General features: G+C 37.7%; 1 protein-coding gene across 1 annotated transcript in view; it reads left to right on the top strand.

The window, feature by feature from the left end:
* The window catches only part of TRMT44 (tRNA methyltransferase 44 homolog), a 58,491-nt gene extending 48,518 nt beyond the window's left edge, over nucleotides 1-9,973 (top strand). The window contains exons 10-11 of the mRNA XM_075570035.1: nucleotides 7,160-7,276; nucleotides 9,668-9,973. Coding sequence (XP_075426150.1) covers nucleotides 7,160-7,276; nucleotides 9,668-9,954 — 404 coding nt within the window. The 3' untranslated portion in view covers nucleotides 9,955-9,973. The remainder of the gene's footprint in view (nucleotides 1-7,159; nucleotides 7,277-9,667) is intronic.
* Nucleotides 9,974-14,281: the final 4,308 nt, after the last annotated feature.

The following is a 14,281-nucleotide window of genomic DNA, read 5'->3' on the forward strand; positions in this document are numbered from 1 at the left end:
GTCAGGGATACTGGAGAGCATACTCAGTTTATATACCCCATGCAATTGATTGAATACTTAATCGATTATAATGCTCATTTGATAATTTAAAGAGAATTCATTAAGGGGGTATCTATACAATAAAATTGAGATGCTACTCACAGTATATGGATTGGTTCATGTCACAGACCAATGAATGAAAATTGAGATTAAAATACATGAATACTGTAATACTGTGGTTAAAATGAGTAATGATGATTTCAAGCAAATATGTAAAAGAGGGTAAATATTCAAACAAATATACATAACAAACTCAAACGCAAAATACTTTTTAGGTTTGAACAAAATGTTTTTTGATAAAAAGCAATATGTGCAAAAAAGAGGGGGGGGCAATATAAATATGATATTTTAAAAAACTCATATAAATATAAGGCGGGGTTGCAGACCTGCCTAAGACATGCAGATGAGCATACAGTTGTATTTACATTTGCTTTGCTGTGGAGGGTTTTTGTCACTTTTTTTTTACTCACCATAACTTAACTCAGTATGGTAAACCCCATCCTTTAGCTTCTCTGCATACCCAGTTTACCAACCCCACACTGATGGGACCCATAAAGGTCGAAACAGCTGTTTTCTTATACTTTTTTTATATATTCTTTTCTCAATATTTTTTGTTAATATTTCATTATACATTTTTTTGTTAAAGATTTATCCAAATGTATATAATTATTTATTTTGTGATTAATTTTGTATTCATATAATAGTTATATATTTATTCATTTTTTGTATATGTTATATTTGTAGTTGCCTGCCTGGTGATTTTCAGCAGCCTGTAAATGTTCCCATACAATTTAATGTTTATACATGCTTCCTAGTTAGTAGTGGATCGCATGTCAGGTTTTTTATCACTGGGGGAGTTGGAGGTAGCATCTGCGCATGCGCCGATGCGGGGAGTAGGAAGGAAGCCTTCGCGGCTCTCTGAGGCGTGCTCTCAGTGTGGAGGCCGTCCTGAGAGGCGTACCGATCGTGATGAGCGCGGCTGGGGCTTGCGGGGACTCCCAGAATGCTCTGGCGCGCGGCGCATGCGCGGCATGCACGATTCCCATTGGTCTGATGACACGCAATGACGTCACTATTGGCGCGAAAACCCGGCGGGCAGCTGCATTTAAACTGATGATTTTAAAGTATACAGCACTTCTTGAAAAAGTTCTTTCTGAACGAAACGCGTTGAAGTTTGCTGCTGTCCCACATCCAGATGATTTACAAATAAAGGATTTTTACTGCAAGACCTGCTCTTATCATCCTTGCTGTGCGCTGCACACCCTGGCCTTTGGAACTTTCACACGAACAGCTGCACGCTTTGGAAGGGAGATTCTGGGAAGAACAATACGTGAGTACAATACCTGGGGCTAACCCAATGAGGAAGGGGGGGTGTCTTTGGACAACCCACCCCAACCTTCAGGGTATCCTATGCCCACTTAAAGGTTCAGTACTATTATTTCACTTATATACCCAGCCTATACTCCCTTCCATTATATATGGTCCCAGCACTTTCAGAGCACCATCACACATACAAACTAATATATGAATCTACAAGTTTATTTGAATACATCTGTTTAGCCAATGTTTAATGCTTACATTTTATACTCAAATCAATTTTCACCTTAATTGTTGATTTTGTATGGTTATACTATAAGATTATATATATATATTTCTATATTTTTCCATTGTATTGATATATATATAATGCTATTAAATTCTTTTTTGACATTTAATGTGTATGTATACCAGTATCTATAGGGATTAATTTAATTCCCAACCACACATCTGATATCCATTTTGTATTTAGCTCTTCTGTTGTTTGATTGGTCAAACTGACTATAAAAATATGCTTCACATCTATGCTATTATCCCCTGACTAAGTCTTTTGAAGACGAAACACGTAGGGTGTGTTCTGTGGACTTTATTCTGTCCAGTTTTATTGCATTTATGCTATCTCACCTACGGGACTATTTCTATCCGGTATTAAATTACCAAGCATAGCCGTATACATTGCTATCCTTGCGGGGGTTGCCGCAGTCTATCCGGAGAGCCCAGTGACGTCATTGAAATCTCGCGAGATTGTGATCAGAGACCCAATGCAGTGACGAAGGGCTTGGAGTGGAGAGATGCTTCTTACCTCTTCCGGTACACGGAGTACACCGCAGTAGCTGTTGTTTCTCCTCCACACTAGACGGCTACATCGAAGCGGCTGGTATCCTGCATCACGGCTGGCGATTCAGTTTTACTCATGAAGGCTTTTATTCCTGTTATGTTTCAGTGTAATTTTTATACAACCAACTCCATATACATTTTGTAAACTTTACTACACTATGAGTGCGCCTGTTTTCTGTTTGTCTTTTCTGTAGATATATAGATCTATATATCTACACACACACACACACACACACACACACACACACACACACACACACACACACACACACACACACACACACACACACACACACACACACACACACACACAATGCAAAGAAACAGGTGCATATATGCCCACAATAGATAAAGTTAATTTTGTACATAAAAATATAAAATATATTGTATAAAAAGTATATTGAATGGATCCACAAATATTTACTGAAATGCTAAAAGATCTAAATCTTCATTGAGACTCGCTGGACTAGATGTTTGTAATTTAAAAATCCAGTATGTCTCCTGTTTCCTAAGCCTTAGGAGTCTATCACCTCTCATACTGGTTTTGTTAATGTGTTCTATACCTTTGACAGAAAGTCCATCGATACTCTGTGTGGTTAAAAAATGTCTAGAGACCCCATGGCCGAAAAAACCTTTTAAAATATTTCTTCAATGCTCAGTGAAGCGTTCTTTTAAACTCCTTTTTATCCGCCCTATATACTGTAAGCCACAAGGGCAAGTGAGCAAATAAATGACATATTCAGTGTTGCAGTTCATAAATTGTTTGATTTTGAATGTTTCTCCTGTGACTTTAGACATAAACTGATTGCTCTTATTGATAATATGTTTACACGTCAAACAGTTTAAACGTCCGCATTTGTAACATCCTTCTGGACATGTAGGTAACCACATATTGTTTGGAATTGATTTTTATTTGATTGCTGTTACCTTTTCTCAAAGTTGGTGCTAACATATTGTTGAGATAATTTGCACGTTTAAATACAATTTTTGGTCTCTCTTTAAAAGTGTTCCCAATGATGGGATCATTTAAAATGATTCCCCAATGTTTCTCAAGTACCTTCTTAATTTCATTTGAGGCCCCATTAAATTTCGTAATAAAAAGACCAGTATCTTTTTGTCTGAATCATTCTGACCCTTTAGGGTTTCTTGTTCTAGAAGAACCTGTCTATCTTGACCCCTAACTCTTGTCATGGCTACATCTAGTTTTTCCTTTTTGTAGCCTTTTGCCAAAAATTTGTTATATAATACAAGAGATTGTTCCTCAAAATCGGAGTCTTTAGTACAATTTCTGTGAATTCTTGGGAGATGACCATAGGGAATGTTGTTAATCCAAGCTTTGGAATTTTTGCTTTTATGGTCAAGATAACATTTGAATCAACTGACTTAAAATGAGTTTTTGTTAAAATGTTGTCACCTTCACTGAATAAAACTAGATCTAAAAATTAATCATTGTCGGATTGTGTTCATGGGTAAAATGTAAATTAATATCATTGTTATTCAGGTATGTATAAAAAATGTAAAGTTCTTCTGTCGTACCTTTCCATATTATTAAAAGGTCATCTATAAAGCGTTTAGAAAAACAAATGTTCTTGTGAAAGGGATTGTTGTGCCAAATGTTATCAATCTCCCATTTCCCCATGAACAAATTGGCAAAGCTAGGGGCAAATTTCGCCCCCATAGCTGTACCACAGGTCTGTAGGTAGAATTTACCTTCAAATAAAAAAATTATTATTTTTTAAATAAAATCTATACTTTTTATAATAAATAATCTCCGTTCCGTACTCATAAAGGGATCTTGTTTTAAAAAATAATCAACGGCATAAATTCCTTTCTCATGTACAATACTTGTGTATAACGCCGTTACATCACAAGTAACCCATAAAAGATCATCCGCCCATTTTTGGTTCATTATTAGATCCAAGATATGTTTCGTGTATCTTGTATATGATTTTTACATTTTTCACATGATCTTGGAGAAATGAATCAACACATTCCGAAAGATTGGACTTAATGGAGTTTATCCCTAAAATAATTGGGCGTCCGGGAGGATTGATTAAACTTTTATGTATTTTTGGTAAATGATACATCAAAGGAGTCCTTGGATGTTCAACATTAAGAAATTTAAATTCAGCTTTAAGAGCTCCTTTTTCCAGGCCGCCTTTTAAAAGTTGTAATTCAACTGAAATTTAATCAGAGGATCTGCACTGAGTATGGAATAAGAATAAGTATCTCCTAGAATTCTGAGGGTATCAATCATATAGTCAGTTTTGTTCTGGATCACTATTCCACCCCCTTTGTCTGCCTGATAAATGACAATATTTTGATTATTTTTAAATTCTTCCAGTGCTTTAGTTTCATTATATGTTAAATTCAAAGTTTTCTTAGGGGGGTGTTCACATAGTTTCACAAGATCCTTCAAAACATGTTCATGGAACACCTCAACATTATGTCCTTTGGACTGAGGTGGATAAAAACTCGATCTAGGTTTAAATTAGAATGTATAGTTTCTTCTGAACTTACTAGGGAATCCAACAAAATCCCTGCCTCTATAGGTCCTTCATTTTCCTCTAAAAGGACAACGATTGATGAAATGTATTCCTGTTCATTGGCCTGTATTGCGCTATCAAAGATTGGAACACTTTGGGTTCCATTTTTCAAGAAATGCCGTTTGAGTGTTAATTGTTTCGTAAATCTATGCAGATCAATGAACAGGTCAAACAAAACCGGCCCACTAGTGGGAGCAAAGGATAAACCTCTCTCGAACCTTACTTTGTTCCACAGTAAGTGGAAATGTTGACAGATTGAAAATGCTTCCCTTTTTAGTTTCTCTGGCTTTTTTACACTGTCTCTTTCTTTGAACTTCCTTGCCCCCTCTGCTACCTCTCTTTCAAGTTTTTTTTAGTTCTTTCTGCGTCTATTAATTGTCTCTTCCGTTTTTCTAGAAGCGTTTTTTCTTTCTCCTGAGACTCCTGTAATCTTGGGTCCTTTCCTTGCTCTAAATCTGGATGGTTTTTCTTCCCTTTTTTGTCTTTCTTCTAAATGTTTCTAACAGCCCGGACCTCATCTTTGGTTTTGCTCCCAAATTGGCCTCTCTCTGTGAAACTACATTAGTTCTAAATGTATCTGAAGAGGGTCTTAAAGAATCTGATCCTGGATCTTTTGGAGTTGACAGGTCAAATCCTCTCCTAGTTTGGGGTAAGGGATTATACCTGGATGTTTTTAGGTTTGTACTTTCCTCGATATTCCTCCTAGTCTTTGAAACTATAGGGACCTCCCTATGTTGATGATGATGAGATCTATAATCATCCCTCCTTGCATATTTAGGATTGGACCCTCCCCTTGTCTGGGGAAGAAAATTCGGAGCTCTAAAATGCTCCTTTCCTTCTCGTTTGGGTGCCAGTTTCTTTGTTTATTTGTATTATAATCAAGAAAGTCCCTATTAAACTTCTTATCTTTATTCGATATCAATTCTTCAAATCTCACTAGTTTGATATCTATTGCTTCTACTAGATCATTACATTCAACAGTGTCACTAATGAGCTTTAATTCCCCCTGGAGCTGATCAATCTCTTCTGCTATATTTTCCAAAATCTTCTCTCTATATAGTGGGTAACAAGTAGTCTAATGAGAGCAAAAGAACAAACACCTAGAATTTCATTCCAGGACTTAGTGAATTCTGAATCATCAAAGGTTGATTTCTTTAGAAGTCTAAGTCCCCTTGGGATTCTTCCCTCATTTAGATATTGTTTTAAATAATAAACATCCCACCAATGGCGTGCCTCTATTTTCAGGAAATTCTCAAGTCTAGTAAATTCAGAGGATAAATCAGACATCTTCCTCTACTATTGTAGTTGTATTATTTTGTCTGCCCCCAATTAGATTTTTCCTTCTCTTAATTAATCTATCACTTCCTGACATGAAGCTTGCCATTGTGTGAGGGAACTTTAGTATAAAACAATATAATGCACAATAATCCGAACTATATAAAGGTAAAAATAACCCAGACCCACATGGATCTCAAATGTATTAAAAGAAAAAGATTCACAAGGCAGCACTCAAGAGTGGTAGTATATAGAGCAAAAACGAAAAGAAAACGAGTGCGCCAAGAGATTCCAAATCTAAGGTATCTAAAAAGGCAATAATAAAAGATTGACCAATCTTAAAAAAAGAACATAAATTGGATACCTGAATTAGGATATAAAAAGTGTTTTTTTTTTTTTTTGTTGTTGCTCTTCAATTTTCTGCTAGATTAATTGCTTGAAATGGAGAGACTAGGAGATATGGAATTGTTGGTAAAAAGGTAAAAAAAAAAATCACTTCATGTATTGTTTTCTAATTTAAGAGAAATGATCACTTACTGCACAGCATTTCTCTACAATGTTGCATTAAGTCTTAGGATAAAAAGGTGTGCAAACTTTTTGCATGAGTTAGCAAACCATGCGACATTTGCCCTTTTTCGCCAAAGATGTGCGTTGCAAGCTGTTAACCCAATAAAATACTCCATTCCATAGCCTGAAATACTGTAGGGCTCCTTTTTTTTTTTTTTTTGTGTGTCTCTTTCAAAAATCATGTTTCAGGATCTGAATGTTTGAATCTATTGAAAGTAAAATTTGCCAATTTGCTAAAATTTAGACCAGTTCCAGCCAATTTTTCAGAACTTTTTGGCCAAAAAAAATTAGAACTTCTTGCAAAGTTTCACTATGGTATAATTGTGCCCCAGCATCGGCGTACAGTACTTATTATGACACAATGCAGCAGTTGACATTAGAAATTAATTAGAACTAAATATCAAATGGAATTACCTGTGTCTACCTGTATGCTGAAAATGTTTTTCTTGATGACTAGGCTTGAGCACCACTGAACTACTAGACGATAACTGATCATTTCAGCAAATTGCTTCGGTTATGAGTTTTGTTCTATTGATTAACCAGATTGTTTGATAATGTGTTGTCATTTCCTTTAACAGGGTGTCTTACTTTAAGAGAAGTAGCTGAAGATTTGGACAAGGAGGTGTTACGAAGGTTAAAGAATGAATGTGGAGGATTACAGACTCTACTTAGGAACAATCATCAAGTATTTCAAGGTAGGTTGTAGATTTACTAGGCCCCTAATGGATAAATAAGATTTTTATTTGAGGAAAAGCTATTTACCACTAGAACTACTGAGGCTGTTTTTATGCTGGGGGTGTAGTGTTGGAAGGAAACTATATACAGCAATATGTTTAAGTACTGTACCTTCTTTTGTCCTCTTTCCCTCTTTAGCTGTACTTGTCAACCCTCCATGCCTTTTATTGTTCATTATTTCTACTGTTTTTCTCTTGCTGAGTCATCATCAGACTTGTCGGTCATGTTAAATTGTTATCTGTCCTATGTTCTGCCAGGTAGGGGACCTGGGGATAATTGTCACGGTACATTTCTCTGAGAAAGTAAAAATAGAAAATTCAAGCCGCAGTTCACATGCATATGGAAATACTGTTAACACCGGTTTCCTCTTACTTAAGAAATAGCTTTAGATCAGGAGTGTCAAACGCCAGGTCTCAAGGGCCACCAACAGGTCAGGTTTTCAGGATATCCCTGCTTCAGCCCAGGTGGCTCAGTAATATGGATTGAGCCACCTAAGCTGATGCAGGGATATCCTGAAAGCCTGACCTGTTGGTGGCCCTTGAGAAGTGGCATTGGGCAACCCAGCTTTAGATGAGATGTAGATGTTTTTGGTTTTCTCCAATTTTTTACGACATAAAGTGGCTTGGCAAACTGGTTAATAGTTTCCATGAAGGACCACAGGAGCGACTCTTGCAGCCATGAAAATAGAAAACATTACATAGTACAGCAATGTTTAAATAAGGAATACAGTGATAGTGTAGGGCTAACGAAGGGCTACTCACAATAAAGCAGCCAAAACTGAGCAGTCATCCAACTTATGGGGTGGATGGTCCCTGTGATAGATGCAGCAACTGCCCGCAGACAATCTCCAAAGAAAGAAAAGACCATATAGTGTAGATTGTAAAATATAATGACAAGGCAAAATAAAAATGGAGGCTTACACTTAGGTAGGAATAATACAGTGTGGTTGGCAACAGATACCAGGTACACAGGGGTCGCGATCTCTCCGTGTATCTTGTGGATCTCCGCTGTCTCTATCCACTTCCGCACCTCTACCGGGCTTTGTGTCACTTCCGGTGTGTCATGGAACTCCGGCGTTGGTTGGTACGTCACTTCCGGCGCGTCGTGGAACTCCGGCGCTGGCTGGTGGTGATGCGGTCTCGATCTTTTCCTCAGAGCACTGGCTGACAGGACACTATTTTTTTCGTCGTTGACACGACTTCATCAGGAGACTCCGTAGAGTGTCCGGTCAGCCAGTGCTCCGAGGAAAAGATCGAGACCGCATCATCACCAGCCAGCGCCGGAGTTCCACGACGCGCCGGGAGTGACGTACCAACCAACGCCGGAGTTCCATGACGCGCCGGAAGTGACGCGAACCCCGGTAGAGGTGCGGAAGTGGATAGAGACAGCGGAGATCCACAAGATACACGGAGAGATCGCGACCCCTGTGTACCTGGTATCTGTTGCCAACCACGCTGTATTATTCCTACCGAAGTGTAAGCCTCCATTTTTATTTTGCCTTGTCATTATATTTTACAATCTACACTATATGGTCTTTTCTTTCCTTGGAGATTGTCTGCGGGCAGTTGCTGCATCTATCACAGGGACCATCCACCCCATAAATTGGAGGTCTGCTCAGTTTTGGCTGCTTTATTGTGAGTAGCCCTTTGTGAGCCCTACACTATCACTGTATTCCTTATTTAAACATTGCTGTACTATGTAATGTTTTCTATTTTCATGGCTGCAAGAGTCACTCCTCTGGTCCTTTTTGGAAAGAATTGAACTTGCAAGACTTCTGAAACAGTCTCCCACCAAGGGTTGAGTGTGCTTGCTAAGCCCCTTTATTGATTTGCACCTTATAGATCACCATAGATTGTCACTTACATTGTGTCACTTATATGAGTTTATTTGCCCTTAATTATATGTATTAAGCTCTGGGTTTTTGTTAGAGCGCTTTTGAGCACCTTTTTCTTTCGTTAAACTGGTTAATAGATTGGATTTGCATTCAAAAGGGAATTCATTCTTTCTTTGCCCTCAACAGGCTATGTGACCTTGGTCCAGCCACTTTACTTGCACTTAACTAAAATTGTACTTGAATCATTTCCCATTTCTCCCTTGGAAACTTCCATACATACTGTACAGCTGCATAGCTATGTAAATGTCTTTCAAGGAATTCACCTAATATACAGTACATGCAAGGAATTTCTGAAAAAATGTAGCTGTTGAGACCCAATTGTCCAATACAAATGACCACACACACTTAATTTTGCTAACTTTTTAATGTGTATTAAACGTGTTGGCATTGAGTAAATTCATTGTTTGTAAATGGTTAATCATGACAAATATTTATGTTAATACATTCTTGTTCTCAGTGATCAATTCAAGAGTTTCCATTCGTGACTGGCGGCAAGAAGCATTAACGGCAACGATTAAACGCAAACCTGAAGCCAAGAGAAGAGACACTTCTGATAATTTAAAAACACGCTTATGTTGGTTTTTTATAAATCATCCTGACGGGTGTCCCCGCATTGCAGACACTTGTCCATATGCTCATGGAGCTGAAGAGCTAAGAACATGTCCAGCTGTGCAAAGAAAAAAACACAAACTAACAGAATCGTTCTTCGATTCTTCTATTGTTGCGTCTGATTGCAAACAATAAAAGATAATGTTCCAAGTTATTTTTAGTATTTTAATCTCGTTTTTCAAATGAAACGAGCTTCTAAAAAAAACAAAAAATAAATAAAAAAAAAACTTATGTGCACACAAGTGGTTTAGCGATTAATGAAACTAGGCATTGCTGAGGGTGCCATTTCATAGCAATTCTATCTACTGTAATTCCTTCTTTGATATTTTTTTATTTACATTTGTCACAGCACCACATGTATGTACCTGAGGGATGTACTCTGGTGCAAGAGTGAATGGGCTAAAATACGCAAAATATATTTTATTATTTTAAATGCATCACATTACACTTTTTTTTTTTTTTTTTTTTACCGTATTCACAGTGGTTTGTTCCTTTTTTTTTAATTTTAGCTTCATGATGTAAGGTCTAATTGACTGCAGCGTTTTACATTCTTATCCATCACTTGTGGCTAGAACAAAAGGTGTGCGATAAATTTATAGCTTGCTGTACTCGGTGTGAACCCATATTTTAAATAAAAGTGTGTGTGTGTGTGTGTGTGTGTGTGTGTGTGTGTGACTAGAACAACTTGTAGCAATTGAACCTTCATTTCACATTGACATGTTAGAAAAAATGTTTCTTTTCAAACCATGTGTATATATCTGTTATTTGAATAATCATTGCTGATACAATCTCATGCTCATATTTTTCTACCTTCTGAGAGAAATACCTTTTTGCTAAATCACATAAGTATTGTTTATTTCCATTTTCTTTTCTTTTGCCATTGAAGCTGAGGTTTAGACATCTATCTTAGGCTCTAAATGTGTTGATTTTGTTTCTAGTGTATATTTGGAATACTATCCATTGCATATTGCAGAAGGCAAGCTTCAACATAAGGGGTATCTACAAGCTATTAGATTATTCTATGTTCAAAAACAAAAGTTGTATTTTGTCAGTTTAGCAATTGTGACACTGAGCTCTAAAAGTGGAAGTCTTGTTCCACTCCTTATTTGGGGGAGGGAACTATACTAATATTGGCAAAGCCTATGGGGGCATAAATATTATGGCAAAAGTGGTGCAACTCCTGGGAGAAAAGATCTGTACCATGTTGTCACGTACAGCACACCTGTGCACACGTGACCTGCATACGGTTCTAGGGTTAATACACAGCACACTTTGCACCTTTGCAAAGGTCCCTCAAGTGAACAATATCTCCATTTTAATCTGTCCCCATATACCATCTGTCATGAATAGCACACAAGTGAGCATGTTACTTAGATATGCAACCAGGGTTAATAATCAAGGCTACCTGTACTCTAGCCAACTCCCCTTTCTCCTCAGCAGGGTACTTTCAATTAGTTATTATTAACCCCTTAGTTGCAATAGTATATCTACGCTGTCACAACCTGAGAAATTATGCACAAAATGTAAATTAATATAGCTGCCAGGGTCTCGGGTCCCTGTTTTATTATGGAAAACTTATGCACTTAACACTCAAATCTGTTGTAAAATGTTTATGAAAATGTATATACTCTCCAGAGCATGCAACAGTTGATTCAGAGACCCAAAGCATTACTTATTAAAAAATAGTTTAATATATAAAAATATGGTGTTTCAGATTACAGAAAAAGATAAATACAAGAACATACAATTACAGTAAATACAGAAGTTTCTTAAAATAACAGGATAAAACAGAAACCCCTGTACAGTAGATTACCATATCATAGGTTTTCCCCCAGAGATGTCACTGGTGTAGAAAGATGAAAATTCAAGTGTTTGATCCAAAACACATCTCTGTTGAATTCTGATTTTCATAATTCTTATGTCTGTTTTTTTTTTTTCCCCCATTGAAACCATAAGGCCACCCCTGTTGTATATCAGCTGCTAGGTTGACTATTTCATGGCATATAAAAAAAACTCTGTTCTAAAAATGTTTTAAAATGTTTTCTTTGATGGATCTGGTACTGTTTGTTTTTGCCTCAGAATTGCACCACTTTTACTTTGATATACAGATATAGCATCATTTACTGGCACATTTGTCTCTTGTTTAGTATGCAACCCTGATCATTTTTTGCTGCTCGCAGTTTACCCGTGAATGCATTGTGGCCGGTGATTTTGAGTTTTAGCATTGGTTGCAATAATCCACAGAAATGATAGTAGGTGCAATGCAATGTAACCTGTTACTTATTCATGTTCATTTCTTACAATACAATATATCTAATGGTATTTTTAAATGTACAGTGGTGGCCGCCTTTATCCTAATGCGGCCGGATCCGCGGCGCTCTGATAATCGCGGGCAGATGCAGGTTTTTTTTGGTCCGGAGTGAATAGCGTTATTTTGGCGCTCGTAATATTAGCATTTTATTATCGCTGTCTGCAATACTGCTATACCGTCAAAAAACTCAGGGGGGCGTTCGCGAGCTGTTGTCTTCAAAGTCTAATACTTTAGCAGTTCAACCTACGTCTGTACACAGTCTGCGTGTGCCCACGCAGTAATTGTAAATTTGCATATTTATACATGCATGTGCAGTGCTGTATGTCTCCTTTGAACATTGTTGAAACGCATAGGCGTGTACTGTAACAGTATCACATTTCGGCATATACAGCGCTCTCCCCTCACTCGCCCCCACACACACAGGATAATGTACTGCACTGCAGGGTATTTCAACTTCTTATCTTCTCTACAGTGCAGTACACCTCTCCCACACCATTGCTTTGAATGTGTGTCTTTCCGGTTTCAATCACATTCCTGCTTCACAGCTGATGATTACTGTGCATGCACCTGTAAATTCACCACAGCTTGAGTGAGTGACACAAAAAAAAAAAATTCTCCTCATTTTTATTTCCTCCACAAGCCTGCAAAATCATCTTGATATTACGATATTCAATCTGTGCTGTAGCTTTTGACTGCGACCCTGTGCGTTTGACTGCACATGGTTGATTTGTGTGCTTTTTATGTACTGTATTTGGGGGTGTACGGATCATATTATTATTATGATTAACTGCCTTTTGAAATTATGTCATTTCTTTGAATTGCTGCACAGCTTCAGTAATCCTTCATGCAGCTGTACCATGTTCCCCCACTACCCCATGCACACACACAGGGCTCGCTCAAGGATTTGAAACTCTTATCGACAGACATCTCCACAGAGTCATTCATTTTCTGAAGCTTGCCATTGTTTTTTTAATCCGTCCCTAGCCGAGCGTCACCTCACTGCGCCTGCGTATAATCCTCTTTGAGATGGGAGCTTGCTGATTACTGCGCATGACTCACACAACCCCCAACCCTTTGAGGCTTTGTTTACGGTAATGCTTTGGGAAATCCCTTCTCGAATTTGATGTGTAAATCTGATTTGCACAGCACTGTGAGAATTGAGAGTTAAAAAAACCATTAACTGATTCATGTTGTTTTGTCATTCTTTCTTTTTCTTTGGTGTACTGTAGGGGGGTGGAGGGGTTGTTGTCAATGATTATGATTATGATTATCATGAATGTAAATAAATACTTATTTTATCCGGAACAAAAAAAAAATATAAAAATAATCATGAATAATACGTAATGCAGTCTTTATTAAGTTCTTCTGTCAGATGGAAATTGAGGGCAGGTGGATAATCATGAATAATGCACATTGATAATAATATTAATTAATTATAATATATAATATGTATATATAGTAATATAATTTTTTCTGTCTATCATCTTCCTCATTCTGTGTACAGTACAGTAGTTCATTGAGAGGAGAGGTTTTGTGTACATCATGACTGTACAGTTAAGTGTACAGTATCTAAAATACAAACAGTTTAGACTTTACACAATACCCCCCTCTCTCCCAGGCCATCCTTTTTTTTCTGAAAAGACAAGAAAACAAAAAATTAGTGCAGTTATGTGTATACTGTAAACAAAAAGAAAACAGCGCACAACGCCAAATAGTGAAGTAAGTAATAGAATGTATTACAATGTTAAAGGGGTAATAAATCTGCGTACATCAGATAAAAATAACATGTGCATTTAGTGCATAACACACTGGTTACCACTCTGTAGCTGTAAAACAGGACGGTCTGGCACTCAGCTGTCTCTGCAGGAGCCTCTATGATGGTTCTGGGGCATGGGATCCTTCATGCACTCCTCACACAGCAGGACGCTGCTCACAAGGGGATTCCTTTCAAGCAGCCTGGTAATACTGCAGATTCAGACACTTAGTGGGACCGCTCCTCAACCGGCGATATACTGTACTGCCTCCAGGGGAATTCCCCTACAGTCCCCCGTCTCTCCTGTGTAGATTTGCTGCTTTTCCCAGCTGCTATGATCTTAGGGCAGTCCAGAGCTGTTGGAATTGCTCTGCAAACACTTCCGCAACTGCAGGGGC

The sequence above is a fragment of the Ascaphus truei genome, chromosome 1, assembly GCF_040206685.1.
Source record: "Ascaphus truei isolate aAscTru1 chromosome 1, aAscTru1.hap1, whole genome shotgun sequence".
Lineage (NCBI taxonomy): Eukaryota > Metazoa > Chordata > Amphibia > Anura > Ascaphidae > Ascaphus > Ascaphus truei.